Here is a 19,443-nt window from a genome sequence, read left to right on the forward strand (position 1 = left end):
GAGGAACTCAGTGTCACAGATCTTCCCAGGGCCTTCCAGGATCTGCCCTGGCTTTCAGTTGCCAGGGGAACAGCAGCGCTGCTTGGCCCTTCCTCTGCCCCTGGAGGCAGCTGCCTGGGCTTGGGGAGCTCTCCAAGGTGCTGGAGGGTTTTCCCCGGCCCCATCCCTCCAGGGAGTGTTGAACCTTGGGCAGCAAGGAACCGTGTTTTACCCTGTGAGCCCTGCAGCTCTGCCCACTCAGGTGCTTTCCTGCCTCACTGAGAGTCCCAAGGCCAGGTTCAAGCACAGGAAGGTGAGGGTCTGTCTCTAGTATAGTCACCCCAAACCTGGAAGAGAGAGGCTTTGCCACTTCTTGGGTCACAAGTGGAAGGATGGCATTCTTGCTGCCACATAAAGATGGCCCGACTGTAACATGAGGGAAGAAACACGAGGAAGACATAGAGAAATGAGAGAGGGAGACAGAGGAAGGAGGGGGCTGTGGGGTCAGATCTGAGTTCTCATCCCACGCCTGCGCTTGTTCCTTGAATCCTTGGAGCTCCCCATAGTCTCCCCAGGAAATCTGCTCAACATGCGGGGACTGGGCTGGTGGGAGGCAGAGCCATGAACACCTTCGCTTCCAGGGCAAAGCCGTCTGCCACCACCCGTCAGTGGGTCCCACTGGGGGTCTGATAGAGCCATCTGGGGACTCGTGGGCTTGGCCAGCCAGTGTCACCCACGGGGAGGATTTGGATGGGAAGGATGATCAAGCTGGGAAAGGACTGACCTGCTGACCCAGGCTGACCCCTCTGCTCAAGATCCCTCTCTGGTCCACCCGGCCTGGTGTTGTCCACCTGTGGTCCACCTGGCCACCTCCTGCTCACCCTTTTGGTCTCATCACAGCGTTACTTCCTCTTAGGTGACTTGGCCAACTCTCAGCAGGAAAGAGGGGAGCTTCTCTTCTTGGGGCTCCATTGCATCCTCTCCTGGGGCACCTTGCACTTGGCCGCAGGGCTCTTTTGATCTGGTTGTGTTTCCTTGGCTCTGTCTTTCCCGTGCGACGCTATCAGGGGGTGTTATAGGACAAGGGCTCAGGCCAGGCACGGAGCAGACAGGGGTGTCCTCCTCTGACACATGAGCCAAGACCCAGCCCAGCCGGGGTGCCCTTTCTGAGACAGCATGGCTGTCAGCCCATCTGACCCCAGCACCGAGCTAGTCAACCTGCCCAGCCTGGAATATTCCAAATGAATGGCCCCTGCCCCTCATCACTTCAGAGCAGGATTAAATCATCATTTTCCTGGGGATTTTCCCTTCTGCTCTGTTATCTTTTTTTCTTCTGTCCCCTGTATACCGTGACACATCTAAAAACTACTCCTCTCTGTCATGTGTGCACTGGATTCAAGTGTGTGCGATAAACCAGGCACCTAGAGATCCATTTCCACTCAGATTGCTCGTGCAGAGTGTCACCTCCCCAGGGGAAGAGAGGGGCGGCCAGTGGGGGGACGGGGGGGGCGCGGGGTCACCACCCGCATGAGCTTCACCCGGCTCTCGGCCCCGCGCTGGCGGCCTGGCTGCTGGGGCTGGTGCAGGACTGTTTGCAGAGGCGTCGTCAAGGGGACTCATAAAGCGGATCATGTATGGAGATCTGCTGTCAACACTCCCGGGTGAGGACACAGCAGGTGTTATTCCGGCCCTGCAGGAGGCTCTGCGCTCTGGTGGGGACTTGGGGCGGGAGGATTTCTGGCATGAGCACAGGGGATTGGGAGATGCTCGCTGATTGATTAAGGCAGGGGCAGGTACAATGGTGGGTACCAACCTTCAAGCATTCCAGCGCCCCAAAGTGGCACCACCACCCCCAAAGTCCCAACTTCCACTTCTTCCCCCAAACCCGAGCTGCCCAAAATCTTGGGTCCTGGGGTCTCAAGTTCCAAGAGACCTGGCTGAACATCTTTGAACTGGGACCCTGCTCTTGCCCTCCAGAGCCTCGGGGTCCAGTAAAACTTTCCATGACAATGGGTTTCTCTGCGCCGTCCAGGATGGTAGCCAAGGACTCCACGTGGCCGTTGGGCGCTTGAAGTGAGCCCAGTGTGACTGAGGAACTGGAGTTTCTCTTTTATTCCAGTCTCTGGAATGGGGGTTGGGATTGGAACAGTCTCCTGTGGCTCCTGGGTGCCACACCCTCCTCTAAAGAGGCCCATCCTGCAATGCTAGGGATGTGTGTTCCCATTACCATGGAGACGGAGGTCAACCTCCAGCCTTGGCTTTGGGGCTTCCCCGCCTCCTGCAGGAGTGCCACCCTCCCCCCAAACATAATGAAAAGGTCTTTCCCAGGGAAGAAATTTCACAGGCGATCAAGGCCATGGGGGTGGAAAGCAGCTTCACATCCCAGTACTGCACGAGCTGCTCTCCGCTGGCTGCCCTTTCTCTCGCTGAGTTCTCCTTAGTTCAAAAAATGAAGACGCTTGACAGGGAGAGGAAGCCTCGTTCCCACGGAGCACCTGTTCCTTGCCGGGAAGTCCTGCCTCCCAAGTGCCGTGCCCGAGTGGCTGCTAATCTCACGAAGGGCGTTTGGAAAGATGCACGTTCATATGTGAGCCCAGAAAACAAACATCCACAACTAAGTCCAGTTCCAAAGACAAGCAGGTCCTCGGAGAGCTGCCCCGAGCCGGCGGTGGGGAGATGTGCCGCCCGCAGCACTCGTTCTCATGCACGCGCATTAAACATTCAGTCTGTTATTTCTGTGCGGCTGGGCCTTGCTGCTCCCCTCTTGTCCCGCTTACATACTCACATCACAGGAAAATCAACCAAAGTCGATCGAGCACCTGCTACCTGGAAATCGCTGCTGGGAATTTTTATAAAGGACCCTACAATGCGCATTCCTCCCAATCTGATGGGTCAGGGCTGGCAAACTATGGTCCATGGGCCAGATCTGACCCACCAACTACGCTCGTACGGCCCGCAAGCTAAAGACTGGTAGTCATTTTTCTTTTTAAAATTTCTTTTATTCTTTTTTGGCTATGTCCATAGCATGTAGAAATTCCGGGGCTGGGGATCAAACCTGCACCACAGCAGCAACCTGAGCCATGGCAGTGACAATACCGGATCCTTAATGCACCACAGGAGAACTCCCTGAGAAAAGGTTTTATATATATTTTTTAATGGTTGGGAAGAAAATCAAAAGAAAGAAGATATTTGTGATAGGTGGCAATTATGCAAAATTCAAATTACAGTGTCCAGGAATAAAGTTTGGGGATGCAGCCATCCACGCCCATGCATTACTTGGCATCTCAGCTGCTTTTGCCCCCCAAACGCAGAGCTGAGCAGCTACCGCAGAAACCGTCTGACTCCCAGGCCGAGAACATCTATTATCTGGCCCTTTGCAGAAAGTCTGCCAGCCCCTGCGGTGGGTGAGGCCAGTCTGTGGGCATGAAAAGTGAAATGATGGTCTTGGTGTCTGTGTCACACTTGAAGGCAGAGGCCACCTCCCGTGGCTGCCCTGTGACCCCAGATGGGTCATCTCCAGGGACTCCTTCCACTGGCCGAGCCAGGAGAGGCTCCCTGATGGAGGGAGGACATGAGATGGACTCAGAGGGGGTGGGGTTTGCACAGGAGAGGACGGAGCACACCCTGGCAGGGGGGCAGGGGGGCAGGGGGCATTTCGAAGAAGAGCATGGAAGCGGGAAGCTCTGGGTCTGCCTGGGGACAGCGAGTCAGGAGTCAGCGAGTCTGGAGCAGAAGCCAAGAGTGGGAGGGATGCAGGAGGGCCAAGCTGGTGCCAGAGGGAGACAGACAGGCAGTGATGGAGAAGCAGCCACATCTTGCACAGCCACTGAGAGCTGGACGAAAGGGAACCCACCATCCACTCCCAACATCCCTCCAGTAACGCTTCGCTCACCACCCGATGTGCTCCCATCTCAGCACCGTTGGGTGCTGAGCCCTGACGGACCCTCTGGCACCTGAGGGACCCCAGCAGCTGAGTCTGTTGGGAAAGATCCCTGTGGGGAACTTTGAGGCCGAAGTTTTCTTCAGGAATGTCCCTTTCTGTGTGGGAAGCACATCTTTTCGAGCCGAGGGGAGCTCTTGTTTGCTGCTGGTTCCCCTGTCATTTTATCTTTCCTCTTTATTTAAGGGGAAAAAAGCCCCATAGCGTCATGAAAGCAATTTTGAGTATTTAAGGAAAAAAAAAATCTTTCCTCGCTCAGCTGTCATGTGAAAGGGAAGCTGTCAGGCCTTAATTTCCCAAATTCGACTAATTTCAACATTGCTGCTGTCTGCAGGGTGGAGTTTCTTAGACATACTGGTTGTTTGCCTTTTCCTTTCTTTGTTTCGTGTGATGCATAGAGAAGAGACCCATGCCATGCTTTTCTGCACACGCCCCCACACATGTGTACACACACACACACCCCTCACATGTACACAGACGCACACACCGCTGCACCACCAGCCCAGGGATGTGGCTGGCCCTTCCCACCATGCCATGGCCCCCAACGCAACACTCAGCCCAGGGCGCCCCCCAGGAGACCCCCAACCCCAAGCCTCATCAAAAAGCACCAGGAGTTTGCACAGCCCAGATCACTGCAGACAAACTTGATGGCTTTTCTGACGAGTGGCTAAGGGGAATGAATTTGACACACTACGTCGTGAAATAGTGTGCAGTGACAGTGACTGCCCATTGGCTTGGTGGTGACATTGTCCCAGGGCTGGAAAGGGGCGGAAGGGCTGCAGAGTGAGGACAGTGGTGACAGTGGGGACTGGCTCGAAGGCCTGGGATCAGGACAGGGCCGTGGGGTGGTTTGGGGTTGCATGGCGTATGGAAGGGGAAGGCCGGGAAGGGGCACACGGTGAGGCTGACCACGTGCCTGCTGCTCGGAGCCTCAGCAGGTTCACGCTTCACCCACTCTGTGCCCTGAGAGGTGTCACTCTGCGTGGCAGACACCAGCCTAGGGGACGGCTCCACTCCCGGGCTCTCTGCTTGTCCCCATCGCTGCCCCTGTGCTGAGCACGTGGAGATATCTGCTGCCAACGCAGATGGAGCGCCAGATCTCAGCAACCAACTGCTTCCCGTGTGCCTCCCCTTGGAGGTCTTAACGAGCTCCTCAGAGTCACCAGGAGGAAACAGAAATCCTTGGGAGTTCCACTGTGGCTCAGCGGGTTAAGAACCCACCTATAATCCATGAGGATTCAGGTTCGATCCCTGGCCTCGCTCAGGGGGTTAAGGATCCAGCGTAGCCGTGGGCTCTGGTGTAGGTCGCAGATGTGGCTCGGATCTGGCGTGGCTGTGGCTGTGGTGCAGGCCAGCAGCTTCAGCTCTGATTCAACCCCTAACCTGGGGACCTCCATATGCCTTGGGTGCGGCCTTAAAAAAGACAAAAAAGAAAAAGAAAACTGAAATTCACCAGCCTGCCGCCCCCTCCCCCCCCCAGGTTTCCCATGAATGGGACCACTGAGTACCTGTCCGTGCAGCCAGAAAGCTGGGCGTCATCCTCACACCTGGCACCGCAGCCATTGCTCTGTGCCCTTAGCCCCCTTGCCATCCAGTCCCAGCATGCCTCCTGGACTTGGGGACTGGCCCTCCTGGGCCCTGGGCCGTGGCCACACAGCTTCCACCGTGAGCTTCGAAATGCAGATCTGATCATGTTGTTCCTTTGCCCCTTGCTGTCGCCCTGGTGGCCTTTTGTGATCTGACGCGCTTTGTCTCCCTAAAACTTGCCTCTCACCACACCTCCCTGCGCTGGACACTCCAGTGCACCCCAGGGTCCTGACACTTGCTCAAGTTCAGCCTGCACTGTCTCACCTGCATTTCCTGCTGCTGCAAATGCTCCCCTTCACTCTCCCCATGGCCACTGTGGTCCCCTCAAAGCCCCCTCCCCAGCCGCCTCTGATCGCTGCACCCACAGTCCCGGGCAGCCCAGCACAGGTGTCCACTCTCGACCCTTGCAGCCACCCGGGAGACAGGAAAAGGACGGTGCCTGTTTTGCAGCCCGGCAGGACAAGGGCCCCCCAGCTTGGGAATTTGGAAGGACTTCCACCCCACAAAGGATCCATCCTTCAAAAGTCCCACTCTGGCTCACTCTAGTTCACCAAGAATGGACATCAGAAGCATCCTTCTGGACAAGGGGACTGGCTCCCCAACACCTGTCAGTTTTTCTCAAGACCGAAGATTAACCTTTGAAGCACGAAAGGTGGAGTCATTTTTCAGGATGTGTTAGAAAGACCTGAACCTTCAGAATTCCACAAGCAGGAATTAAACATGTGCGTCTCCGTCTCCTTCCTTGCTCCAGGCTGTAGAGAAGGGCGTCCTGAGGGTACTGGACAGGTGGACTGCGGGTCATCTTCATTCAAAGGCCCTGCCTTCCAGGAGCCCTGGTCCAGGGAACAGAGATGGATGAATGAGCCACAGGGTATGGGTAGGCTGGGCAGGTGACACAGGCAGGGTCCAGTGCTCTCCCAAGGCTTCTTGAGTCTCGGCAGCTCCCTGGGGAGCATTTTCCTTCCTCCCGTGGCGCCATGTGACACGGCTCACTCTTGTCCAGGGTCTGCCTCTGGTCGTGCTTCCCTCTCTCCCTTCCGAAGATCCTGCTTCTCATCTGCGGAGACCAGAGCCATCAGATCACCAGGGTGGTTAGAGTCAGATCTAAAAATAGAGTAACTAGGTTCTGAGCGAGGCCCCGAGGGTTCCTCTGATTAAAATGCATGAGCCTTGATGTAGAAACAGTGATTTTTCTTTTGAACATCATTCTGTTTATTGGATGGTTCTGGATGGTTCTGGGGAAGGGAGAGGGCCTGACAGAGGGGTCGTCCTGGGATGGCTCGGGTGCTTTCTTCCTGGGCGCTCAGGGGAGGGACACAGCAGGTGTTCGTAAATTCTTGGTGCTTCCTCCGTGTGTGGTTCAAGGATGCCGCAGCCCAACCCAGACAGAGAAGCGATGGATGGGGGCGGGGGAGGAGTGCTGCAAATCACCTGTGTTCCTTTCAAGTTCAAGAAGAAGCAGTAGAAAGAGAAAGAAACAGGTGCGGGGGGGTCGTTGCAAACTCTCAAGAGGGATGAACAGTGGGAGAGGGCAGATGGGAAGCCTTTTATTTCAAAGGGCGGGAGAGACTTCTCTCAACAATTGATGTCTCCTCCATTGTGTTCATCGCGTGAGTGAAAGCAATGAAACTCCCCACGAGAACACGCAAATTCCGAAGGAAAAGGGGGAGTTCCCATCGTGGCTCAGTGGTTAACGAATCCGACTAGGAACCATCGAACCTGAGTTTGCAGGTTCGATCCGTGACCTTGCTCAGTGGGTTAAGGATCTGGTGTTGCCGTGAGCTGTCCTGTAGGTCAAAGATGCGGCTCGGATCCTGAGTTGCTGTGGCTGTGGCGTAGGCCGGTGGCTACAGCTCCGATTGGACCCCTAGCCTGGGAACCTCCATATGCTGAGGGAGTGGCCTTCAAAAGGCAAAAAGACAAAAAAAATCCAAAGGAAAAGGGCTGGTGTTAGTTGCAGGCGGTTTGCCCATCCATTGCAACCAAATGCTCACAGATGATGTCCAAACAAGAGTCTCCTTTGGCGGAAAATGAATGAGCTACCAAAACATTTTAAAAAGGAAGGAAGCAAGGAAGGAAGGAGGGAGGGAGGGAAGGAAGAGAAAGAAAGAAACACATTCTGTTGAAAACCAGAAGAGTCAGGAAAGACTATTGCCTTCTTAATAATAAATACATTTCGTGGGCCCAGAATTGCAAGGGAATCGTTTAAATTAATTTCCGCTTTGTTTGTTTGGTTTGCACAGGGCTTAAGTCCCAGCTGACAGCCCTCTGTAAAAGTTCTAACATATTGGAAATCTGATTTTCTTGCAGCCAGAATCCCATAGTCCAAAATGATTTCTCTTTCAACTCTGCTAATCAGACAGGCAGGGCTCGAATGGACTCTTAGTCAAACCAAATTGCTCTTGGTCTTTTGGGGGGGGGTGTGAACAATATGTGATGAAACCTGTCGATGCAGAGCTGCTGGCCACTTCTCTCGGCAGGATTGGCGTCGGGGTTGGGGGCTGTGGCGAGAGGGGAAGGGAAGACCTTGCCCATCCTTGTCCTCTGAGGGTCTATGGCCCTGCCTTCTCTTTCTGCCCCAACCCTTCTGGAACGTTTGCATTGGGAAGCGAGGGGCATTCTGAAGGGAAAAGAAAGCGCAGGGGTGGGGGGGTCCTTCTTGTCTGGAACTGGAGGCTCCAGAGGAAAAGGCGAAATCTCCTCCCATTCAGATTCTCGAAGTTCAATCTCAAGTGGGACCCAGCTGTTCTCATTAGCCCCCTTTCCCCACCTCTGCTGGCGGGTTGGCCCCCATCATGCCCAGTGCCCTCCTGGCATGTCCCGCAGGTCCACTCCACCCACCTGGGTGTAAGTGACAAGCTCCCTGAGAGTTGTTCCTCCTCGTGTCCACTCCTCACACTGTTCTTGAACTTGAACCCTCACGCCCCTTCCTCTCCAACCCAGCTCTGGCTGTTTTCTAAAACCGAATCTATCTGCAAAACATGCAGGTTTTATACTTGGAACAAACAATGTATGAGCAGAAAACTATACATAAAACCCAGAAAGTGGGTGTGGACACAAGGGGTCCCAGGCTCCAGGTCCAGTCCTAAGAAGTGCTGCCATTCCTGGGCAGCCCCAGCCTTGAGCCCCTACCAGCCAAGGCTGCCAGGACCACTCTCTTTGGCCAGGAAAGGTCTGGAGTGTGTGTGTGCTTGAGTCAATTCCATAACCTTCCACCCCTCCCTGTACACCAAGGGGTCTTAACTCAGGCTCCATGAATGAACTTCGGTGTAACTCCCAGCCCCTAAAATATTGGCAAAACGTGTGCAGATGTGCCATTCCCATAGTCCGGCTTTCCTGGGTTCCCACGTGCCCCACCACCCCACAAGGGTGAGCCCCCCACCCCGCCCCGCTGTCCATCTGTGTCTGCCCACTGGCGTTTCCCAGCTGTGCTTCTCAGGTGTGTCCCAGACCTCAGCCTGGGTCCTGGAGCCTCGGTCTCCCTGGGGTGGTGGCACTGCCCTGGCCTTTTCTCGATCCTTCTCTGTTGTGCCGTCTTCCTCCCCTCCTGCCCTCTTTCCAACTGAATTCTCGTTTTTCCTCTCTCCCTAGTGCTTGTACGGCTGCTATGTCCATTCCTCCATCATCCCCACCTTCCACCGGAGGTGCTACTGGCTCCTTCAGGTAGGTGGCTGGAACTGGATTCCTCTTCTGTCTCCGGCGCTGGGGAAGGGTCTGCGGAGGGCGCTGAGCGGGGTGGGGCTCCTGCGTGCGGCGGCCTCGGGCCCAGGCGCCCCGGCCAGCTTTCCTAGGGATGTTGGTGTGTGGCACCAAGACCAGCTGTGCGGCTGGCCCCATGCAATGTCAGGTGCCAGGAAGGGGAGGCAGCCTGGTGGGGGTAGTCCTTGCCTGCCTCGTGAGGATAAAATCCTGCCAGTGTTTTCAGGGTGGCTCCATTTCCACTGAATAAGGACAGAAAAAAGGCTGGGCACCTGGCCCCTGACTGAGAAGTCTTTCAGCTGAGAACCACCCATTCATTTATTTTCTCATGTGGGTTAGTCATCGGCACATGTGGAAAATCGGCTTCCAGGGTCATGCCAGTTGCAGTTGGATGGATGGTGATGGTTGTGGGTGAGCAGGAACCCCTGGCTCAGGGGGAAGGCACTCTGTAATTGATTGTGATGTCGGCTGTGGAGCAGGATGGAGAAAGGGCTGGGGGTGTTGTCAAAGCTTCAAGGGAGGCTTGGCTCCCAGATCTCTGTCCATGGTGCTGGCTCAGCCTCTTTCCGATTGGTGGTCATTGGTGGTGGTCTAGCCTCCTGCAAGGTGTTGCTGTGTGACTGCGAAGGCCTGAGGGATGTGCCCAGTCAGCCTGGACCTGGGTCCTTTCCAAAGCTCATCCTCTGATTTCGGCTGATCCCCATAGAACCACTCCTGGGGGGCCGGCAGCATCACCCCACTTTCTTCCTACTGCCTCTGCCCAGGAATGGCTGCCTCTGGCCTTTCCCTTCCTGTGTCCCACTTTCTGCATCCACTTTTGTTCAAATGAGCCTGGGTTCCAGGGCTTTGGGTATCTCCCTGACTGGGGGATGTGGTTAAGAGGGGCCCCGCAGATGGGGAAGAAAGCCACCCTGTGTTCCGAGAAAACGGAGCTGCACATGCCATGGAGTGCAGGGCTGCTGGCCCCAGGGACGGTGGCCGGGAAGGTGTCCGCTGGGCACAGAGCTGCCTCAGCGTCTAGACCAGGCCTTCTGTCCATCAGATCTGCACCACCTAGAAATAACTGCCTCGGGTTCAGCAAGTTGATTAGCAGGTGGTGCCTGAGACGTCCCAGGAGGTGCTGCTGTGCAAATGCGGCTTCCCCAACCGTCACCGGTTTCCCGGGGGCTGTCCCCCTCAAAGGTTGGCATGGTGACCGCTGGCTCTGTCATTGCTTGGCCCTGTGTCCGTATGAAAAGGACCTTCAGCATGGTGCTGGGATGACACTTTGCAGGACTTGTTAGTAAGAATGGACCCAAGGCGTTTTGCGGCGAAGGGTCTGTGTGGCGGCGGAGGGCTCCTCCTTGACAGCAGAGATCTCGTGGCGTTAGAGCATGTCCCTGTGTCCCCAGGGTCACATTCTAGCTCCCGGAGAAATCCTTTCACCCCAAGCAGCCCTCGTGACCTTCCTCCTGGGTCTCCAACCCCCCAGGTGCAGGGTCGGGTTTGCTCAGCTTTCATGTCCCATCAGAACAATGTGCTCTGCTCTCTGCCCGGCCCGGCCTCTGCCCTCCTGTTAGAGCAGCATCCTGGCTGCCTGCCTCCCTAGCCGCCAGGCCCGTTCTCCTGCGTGCACGCCTGTACCTGCTTCTTTCCCATTTCCTCACGCTCCTGTAGCTTTTTAATTTCAGCAGACCTCCTTCTGTGGACTCAGACACCACAGGGCAGCCTTGGAGCCTGAACAGTTACTCCCCAAACCGGATTCTGCTCACTCAGGCCCCTTGAGTCAGGAGCCTCCTAGGCTAGGCTGCCCCTGCCTTGTTTCTGGGGTGATGCGAGAACCAGGAGGGCTCCCGCTCCTCTGCCCCAGCCCTCCCCTCCCTGTGCTTCCATCCTGGCTGCTGTGTGCTGGGGTGACTCATGTGCATCTGGGTTTGTCACTTTCCAGCTGGCAGGGAGCTGGAGTCTTCCCAAAGGCCAGGATCACAGGACCTGGTATTTTCTGGGCTGATCTGAGTCTTTATTTTCTCTCCTGGTCCCTGGGGGTTGTCCCTCCACTTCTCTCCTCTGCATCCTCGTACTGTTCTTGTTTCTGTGAGCAGGTGACAGAGCGGAAGGGTCCCCAGAGTGGGGGTGGGGTTGGCCAGGAGAAGGTTAAGGAGAGAAGGCCAAAGCAATTAGCACAGCACACGTCCTGCGCGGAGCCCCAGTGCGAGCGTGCCAGCCGCCCCGCTCAGGGCAATTTGTTCTGATGCTAATTACAACACCAGGATAATGACGGCGTGGCCAGGTTTAATTTCCCTGATATTAAACAGGAAAGAAGCCATGAGAGATGGAATTTGGCCCAAGTTTGTCTCTGACACCAATTACCGAGAAAAAGGCTTGGGTGGGAGTGAAGGTGTCAGAGCCCTGATGAGTGAGAAAGGGGGTGGCTTGGGTGCCAAAGCGGCAACAAAGAAGCCAGCCGGTCCCCTAAACAGGGCATGCTGCTGGCCAAGGCCACAGTGGACAGCCAGGCCCCTCACGCCCCACCGCCAGGCTGGCTGGGACAGGGGCTCGGAGTAAGAAAGGATGGAGAAGGGCTTCTGGATACAGAGAGCTTCTTCTGGGAGCAGCACCACTGATCCAGCAGCCATGGTCCCAGTTGAGTGGCCACGTCCTGCCCATCGGCCTCTGCAAGCTCCGGCTCTGAGGTCCTCAAACTGATATCACTTAACCCAAGCCCACAGTGCACAGCAGGGACCGCTACCCACACAGCCCTGCTCCTCCTCTTCAGCCAGGCTGTAAGCTCCCTGAGGGAGCCACCTGCATCCCTCTGTCTCCCCAGGTGCCCAGCACAGACCCCTGGCCAGGTGGGGAGGGATCAGCACTTCCCAGTGAGGCCATCCTGCCCACAGGACAGGGGAGGAGCCAGCATGTCAGCCCCACCCCTTGCCGGAAGCAGAGAGTCCTGGAGGAGGGGGAGGGGAGGAGCAGATGCCATACTTCATTTCCCAGTGACCTGGCTTCCAGAGAGGGTGCCACCTCCTCTCTCTTTCTGTCTCTCTCTCTCTCTCCATTGCTAATATATACTTTATGAGGATGCGAGGAGCCAGGAGACATGGAGGAACCAGAGCCTTCCCCTAGAGTGGAGGGGACAGAAGCAGGTGCAGCCCATAGTGCAAGCCCCAGGGCGGCACGTAGGCGCCCGCACCCCAGAGGACCTGGGCCAGGTCCCCCTCCAGGGCTTTGGGGGAGGTGCCCTGGGACCTGAAGAAGCCCCCACTGCTGGCAGGCACACCCCTCCTCTCATCACACGGACAACACCATCAGGCTCCCTGGGTCACAGCTGCCTGGGCTGCCCGGGGTTCAGGCGCAGCATTTCCTAGGGGACACGGAGGCCCAGAGAGAACAGGACCAGGCTCAGGGTCACCTAGCTGGTCAGCGATGGAGCCGGGCTAGGATGAGGCCTCCGGGCTCCCCCTGCAGCTCTGGCCCCAGCTTGGCTGGGGCAGGAGGGGGTGCGGCGCCCCCTGCCGGCTGGACTGCTCCAAGGCTGCTCCAGACAGCAGGGTCCTCTGTCTGCAGCCCTGCTTGGGATTTTCTAGAGCCTGGGCTCGGGTCTTCCTGCCTCCTTCTCGGGCCCCCACATTCCTTCCCTCCGTGTGCTCCTCTCCCTGCCCCTCCCCCAGGAGGACAACCCCCACCCCCCACTTCAGGCCAGACTTGCCAACAGATTCTAACGGCTCATTTGGAAGCTATTCCTGCTTCTAATGAGTGTTCGCTCTCTGCCCTGGTCTCTCAAGTGCTTAATCACTGTCTTCCGAGCTCAAGTGAAGCGGGGATGTAGCCTGTGTGTCTGCCCCCGGTTCATCCAGGCTCTGGCTGTGGAGACCAGCTCGAGGGGACAGAGGCAGCAGCGGGGTCTCCTCCCCCGCCTACCCGGGCAGCTTGTGCAGCGGCCTGCAAGCCCGTGAGCGCTGCTGTGCAAACACAGGGCTTTGGGGGGACCCTGGGTCACTGAGAGTGACAGACATTTGGAGTCTAGATTCTAGGATGTTTGGGTTACAAGGAGGAGCTGGGTTCTAGCTTTGCCCTGACAACCCCGAGCATCCGAAGCTGGGACCACACAGCCAGCCACCCTGGGGACTGACGCCCCACCGGGCAGGGCACCAGACCCTCACCACAGGCCCCGATCCATCCAGGAGACGACCAGGCTTTGGGGCCCCCATCTCTGTGCCATCGTCTCCCTTCTTATGGGGAGGGGCTAGAGACAGCTTTGAGCACCTGGTCCCTGGCCACACAGCTGCCCTTCGCCCCACACTCTCTGCTTCCTGCCCGACATTAAGTTTTGCCTGCCCTGCCCACCCCCCCCCCCAGGAATAGTGGGTGCCAGGGTGCCAGCTCCATCAAGCAGCACAGTACAGTCAGCACAGAGAAGTTCAGGGGCAGTGGGCTGGTGCCAGTTCACCAAGGGGGCACACCGCAGGCTGCGCTGGCCCCCCAGATCCCCCCAGAGCATTCCTGCTTTGGAATGGAGGGAGGCCTCAGCCATAGGGTCCGCTGCCTGCAGGGACAGGCGGGGAGACCCCTGGGTTGCTCAGACAGAGCCCAGGCTCCCAGCCAAGTGTCCGTAGAACCATGCTTCCCCACCCGCCTGGCGTCGGGCTGAGGCTCTAAATCTCCCTTTTTTGGACTGTGGGCCCAGCTGGCCCTTCGCCCTCGGTGTGGTCACCTTCTGCCCACCCCGTCCTCAGAGCAAATATCCGCAGGCAGAAACAGCAGGACTGTGGGGGGCCCAGAGCGGAGCCCTGTGGGGACGGTGTTTCTCCTGCCGGAGGAGGCGACTTGGAGTGGCCTGTGGCCTCCCAGGGGACCCAGGGCTCTGAGCGTCTATACAGGCTCCAGGGAAGGCCCTCTGCCCACTCCCAGGGATAGCACAGTGCAGGGCCCGGTTCATCTTCTGCACCAGATACAGGCCTCACCAAGGTGCCAAGGGAGCCCCACTTCCTGCAGGGCCTCCTGCCCTGCCCGGCTCTCAGCAGCTCCCCGGGCCTCCTCACCTCTGGACTAGGCCTTTGGTTCCCAAGGCAGTCGAGCTGCAGGCTTCCCTGGTGGGCAGGGAGGGGGCAGACTGTGGGCCGGAGCCTCCTCGCCAGCTTGGGACTGTGGTGGCCCAGGGGGTCTGGGACCCATCCCAAATCCCTCACCCCCCGCGGGGTCTGCGTGTGTAGTTCTATCCATCAGCACCAGGCGTGTCTGTGGAACATGAGCGCCTCACCCTGCATGGACTGCCTGTCTCCCCAAGAACGGTCTTGGGTCTCATTGCTTACCCAAGGGGGTGAGGCCAGGGTGCGGGGTGGAGGAGTGTCAGGTGGAGGGGACCCCAGCCCCCTCCCCCACATGTGGCCCAGAGGCAGCCCTTCTAGCTCCCACCCAGAGCGGCCGGGTAGGGGGGGCAGATGTGTGGGGTGACCTTTGTTTGAACCTCTCAGAAGAGTGGGGTTGGGGTCGCCCAGGGACACACTCATGAGCTGTTTGACTCTGGGCAGTTAATGGAATTTCTCTGAGTCTCAGTTTCCGCATCAGTAAAGTAGGGATAAGAATGGGTGTCCACTTGGAGTTACCATCGTGGCGCAGTGGTTAACGAATCCGACTAGGAACCATGAGGTTGCGGGTTCGATCCCTGGCCTCGCTCAGTGGGTCAAGGATCTGGCGTTGCCATGAGCTGTGGTGTAGGTTGCAGAGGTGGGTCCCGCGTTGCTGTGGCTGTGGTGTAGGCTGGCGGCTACAGCTCCAATTCGACCCCTAGCCTGGGAACCTCCATATGCCGCGGGAGCGGCCCAAGAAATGGCAAAAAGACAAAAAAAAAAAAAAAAAAAAAAAAAAAAAAGGAATGGTGTCTGCTGCACGGGCTGTCATGAGAATTCCCTGGAAGCAAAACAGAGCATCTGAAAATGTAGCCTGGCCCGTGGCGTCCTGATGCCCCCAGGAGGCTCTGTGCTCCCCTACCTCGCGGCTGCCCTCCATCGCTCACAGCGCACCCCCCCACCCCACGCCCACCCCCCTCCAGGTGGAGCCAGTCAGGACAAGCTGGCCAGGGCACCCCACCTTCCTTCCAGCCACCTCCTCTGCGGTGGTGGTGGCCCTGTCCTGGCTGGAAACTCCCTGCCCCACCCCCCAATAGGACTTGCAATCTCTCTGGGGAATGAGCAGCTCTTTTGCAACCCAAGGACCTCCCCGGCCCTCACTCCGCCTGGAGGCGCAGCCTCCCCTGAGCCCAGGCCCTGTGGGCTGCTGGTGAGCCTGCTGGTGAGCTGGGTCGCAGACGAGACCGGAGTCCCCAGTGGGGCAGCCGGAAGAGGGTGTCCACAGTCACCCCTCGCCCCCAGGCTTATCCATGGGTGGGGACGCCTCACTCGGCCCCAGCAGCGGGCCGCCCCTGCAACACGGGCAGGAGGCAGCCCTGCGGGCAGGGCCTCCCTCTCCCTCCTCCTCCTCCTGTCTTCCTTTCCCTCGCTCTCTCTTTCATCTTTTTTTTTTAAATGGAGGATATTATAGCTTCATAAAAAATACTCGAGGCTTCTTGCTCAGTAACCGTTTTTATGTTTCATCGGGGTGAACTCCAAGTGGCCGGGAAATAAAGCATCTCAGAGCCTGCCCTGTACGTGGGCCCTTGAACGATGCCACACAGGCTCGCTGCCAGCTGTGGCCTTGGTGGGGCTGACGAGAACAGGAATGCTGCCATCAGCCGACTCTTACCCAAAGGGGGCATTTTGAACCATGGGACTCAGGGAAGAGAAGCGAGTTGGTGTCTACGAGGTCCCCGGGGCCCCTGAGCCCAGGTGGGGAGAAGGGGGACGTGTCCCAGGCCAGTCAGACCCTTCGTGCTGCAACCCGCAGACCCCACATGGAGCAAGTAGCAGCTCCCCCGCCCCTAGCGTCATACCCCACCCTCAGCCACCAAGAGCTGGGCTGGGCTGGGGCAGAGGGTGTGTGGCTCAGGGAACCCACAACCCTGGCACTGGGTGGCCCTCGGTACTTGGGGGGTGCCAGGTCCAGCTCTTTGGGTTCTCACAGCTGCCCGGGGGCGGGGGGAGTCAGGACTGGGTGAATTTGCCGTGACTTCCACAGAAGGAGAATCCGAGGGTCCAGGAGAACACCAGGTCCTGGAGGACTAGGGCCGGTAGGGCTTGGTCTAGGCCTTTTAGAGTCACGTGGTCCCATCCTCTGGAGCCCACAGGCTGAGGGGCCGTGGGAGGGGTGACGAGCAGAGATCGGGAGGGAGAGAGGCTCACGGGTCCGGGATACGCTGACCTCCGGGGGTCTGTGCCACCTCACGAAGGATGAAAGAGTCTGACCCCAGGTCTTCGCTCCACACCCTTGACTGTCATGCCCCAGCTGACCGTGAGTTCTCTCCAGCCCACTGGCAACTGGGCAGCACAGGGACGGGAGCAGCTTCTGAGCATCTGGGAAGAAGTCCTGGGTGGAGAGGCAGGTGAAGGATCCTGTGGCAGCAAAGTCATTTCTGACCCTGAATGTATGGGCCACTGAGTGATGCCTGAAGCTCATCAATGCGACGGGTCCAGAGAAGGGGACATAGAGTGGGCTGGGTGGTCAGGGGAGGCTTCCTGGAGGAGGAGGTGTGCTTAAGGATGGGAAAACGGGGTGGGGATGGTCTTCCATGTCTTCCCTGACATGCGGCAGGCCTGGGCCACAGCACACAGTGACAGTAGAGCTAACGGGTGTGTGAGGGTCCCCTGTCCGCTGACCGGGCACAGGTTTGTCCGTCTGAGAAGAAGCCCTCAGGACAGGTGTCACAGGCCCTGGTACTGGTCCAGTGACTCGGAGGGAGCGAGGGAGGAGAACTTGCCCCGCCTCTGCTGGGGCCCAGGAGGGGCCAGGAGGCTGGGGCAGGATGGCCCCGAGACGCTGCACATTCCCTGCTGCTGCGACAGCCTCTCCGGGCTGAAGTGACGGCAGTGGCCTCGTGTCCTTGTCGTGATGATTATTCGTGCTCCCGAAACTCGGGCTCTGCCAGTGCCAAACTGAAAGGCAGAGACAGAGTTTGGAGTAGAGGATAAAAAGATCATTGTCTTGCTGTGCCAGGCAGAGGAGGGGCCCCCGCAGGCTAACGCCTTGAGGACGGTGCCCACCCCCCCACCCCCCCGTTGGAAAGAAGTTCGAGTAGTTTTATAGTAAAAAGGAGAAAAACAGGTTTTCAGGTGGGAATCAGGATGGGGACAAGCATGCCTTCTTCTTTCTTTGGGGGGATCTTAGTCATCGAAGCTGGAGTCAGAACTCGGGCTGATCCTGGTGCTGGTTTTCTGGGTTATTGTCTGGCATAACCGTGCTTGCGAAAAGGGCCTGTGGTTCAGAGATTAGAGCAAACCAGGACAGCTCCTGAAAACCATCATGTGCTCATCGTCTTCAGCCCACAGGCAGCTGTGCTCAGGATGCCCCGTCTTTAGCTGAGGGGTGATGGTCTTTAGGGTGCCGTTAAGCCAGGGGGGAGGGGAGGAAGGACTCCAAGCTGTTCAGTTGCAAAGTACTCCTTTCCAAAAGCAGCGTAAGGAATAGAACTCCTCTTTTAGGTGTATACGCTGCCTGCGTCATTACCTGTATCCCTTGATGGGGAAGCAGGATCCCGCCCCAAGTTTGTGTCATTCTTGCTTAACGGCGCCTCCCTGGTCTCTTCCCGCCCCCCCCTGCCCTGATCAGCCACTGTGTGAACCAGCCCCTTGGCACTCGGAATGTCATGCAGGCTGAATGAGGCCAGGTTCCTAAGAATAAGAAATGGGGGGACACAGAGAGGCTTTTGTGCCCAGGAGCCCCACAGGGCCCTGCTGGGTTTCATTCGTAGTAGTAGCAGCAGCCATCCTTGTCAGGGTGGCCTCTTATCCTTATCATGATGATTATATAATAGTAACGATAGCCATCCACGCAGCCCCTTGCATGCCCGCTGAGCCCAGGACTTTGCTGTTGCCTGAGGTCAGCCGGTGGGCTGGTCTGCAGGCCTTGATGTCCCCGAGGAGTCTCTGGCACAGACACCTTCTCTGAGCTCAGGGCCCTGACCATCAAGCCATGAAAAGCAGTTTCCAGCAAACGATTATGTTGTCGGCTAAGGATGGAGGCAGACAAGGAGGTCTGGAAAGCGACACAGGAGACCGGGGTACCTGGACAGGGTTCCAGAAGCTGTGTTTTCACAGAAGGAGGGGTGGGTGGAGGGAGGGGGTGGATCAGGGGAGAGACCTTGCAAAACGGAGGAAGGCTGCAGGACAAGGAACTAGACCACTGCCCCTGGCTTTTAAACAACCACGGAGGGAGGCTTTGGACCTGGCAGGTGCAAGCCGACAAGCAGTAGGGGGCGAAGGCCTTGGCGTGCGTTGGAAGAAAGCTGGGGTGTGAATTGCAGTATCAGCCAGATCATTCCGGAGCTGCCTTCTTGTTCGGGGCTTATTCTAACTAGCTGCTCCCACTTCTTTCTCCATTTAATGTGCCTTGAATAACGTGATGAGAAGATAAGGTAGACCCTAGGAATTTATGGTGCTATGCAAAAAATTGCTCAATTCCATTAAGATTTCAGGATCCTTGCCAAGGCTGCGCGGCAGAGCAGATATTATTTCCTTCTTAGACATCTTTGCTTGATTGCAATTTACGATGCCAAGGCCTCTGCTGTACCACGTAAAGCCTCCAGAAAAATATGGCCGTCCTCCCCAAAGCAGCCATTATGTTCTCTAAGGAAAGTCGCTGGGCATTTTCCAGAAGCTTCTCTCAGCCTGGCCCCCTCCTCTGGGGTCGGGAAAAGGGTGTGCCCGGGGGGTTGGCCTTTCCACATGGTCGCCTTGCAGGGGGCACCCCCTGAGATGCAGCTGCTGGACCTTTGTCTTGCAAAGCGCAACTGCCTGTTCCTCCAGGAACCCTCTGGGGATGCGAGATGCCCTGCCCCTGCCCGTGGACAGGGGGTCCCTGAGTATGGGGGAGACTTTGAGGCATGTGGCCAGGCTTCCCACTGGCTACCTGCTGGGACCCAGTTTGAATCTGACCTTGGCACCGCCTTCTACTTGCCACGTGACTCTGGCAAGTGAATGAGTGCCCACGGAGGACTTGGGCTGGTTGGCTCATCCCTCTGCTGTGACTAGTTCCAGCCATTTTTGCTCCAGGGGATTGTGTGGGTGGGTGTAACTGTGCCGGGGGGGGGGTGCCCCAAGAAGGTCCCAGCCAGACCACCTTCCCAGTGACAAAAGACGAGTCCGTCTAAGGGCTGCAAACCCTGTCTG

The 19,443-nt window shown here is 57.5% G+C and overlaps 1 protein-coding gene across 27 annotated transcripts in view; it reads left to right on the forward strand.

Annotated features, from left to right (window-relative positions):
* Positions 1–19,443, forward strand: part of CAMTA1 (calmodulin binding transcription activator 1) — an 866,060-nt gene that overhangs the window by 594,494 nt on the left and 252,123 nt on the right. For all 27 annotated transcript variants that reach the window (XM_021097504.1, XM_021097510.1, XM_021097514.1 and 24 more), the window contains one exon: positions 9,098–9,169. In XM_021097504.1, the coding sequence (XP_020953163.1) occupies positions 9,098–9,169 (72 nt within the window). The remainder of the gene's footprint in view (positions 1–9,097; positions 9,170–19,443) is intronic.

Source organism: Sus scrofa, chromosome 6 (assembly GCF_000003025.6).
Source record: "Sus scrofa isolate TJ Tabasco breed Duroc chromosome 6, Sscrofa11.1, whole genome shotgun sequence".
NCBI classification, from domain to species: Eukaryota; Metazoa; Chordata; class Mammalia; order Artiodactyla; family Suidae; genus Sus; species Sus scrofa.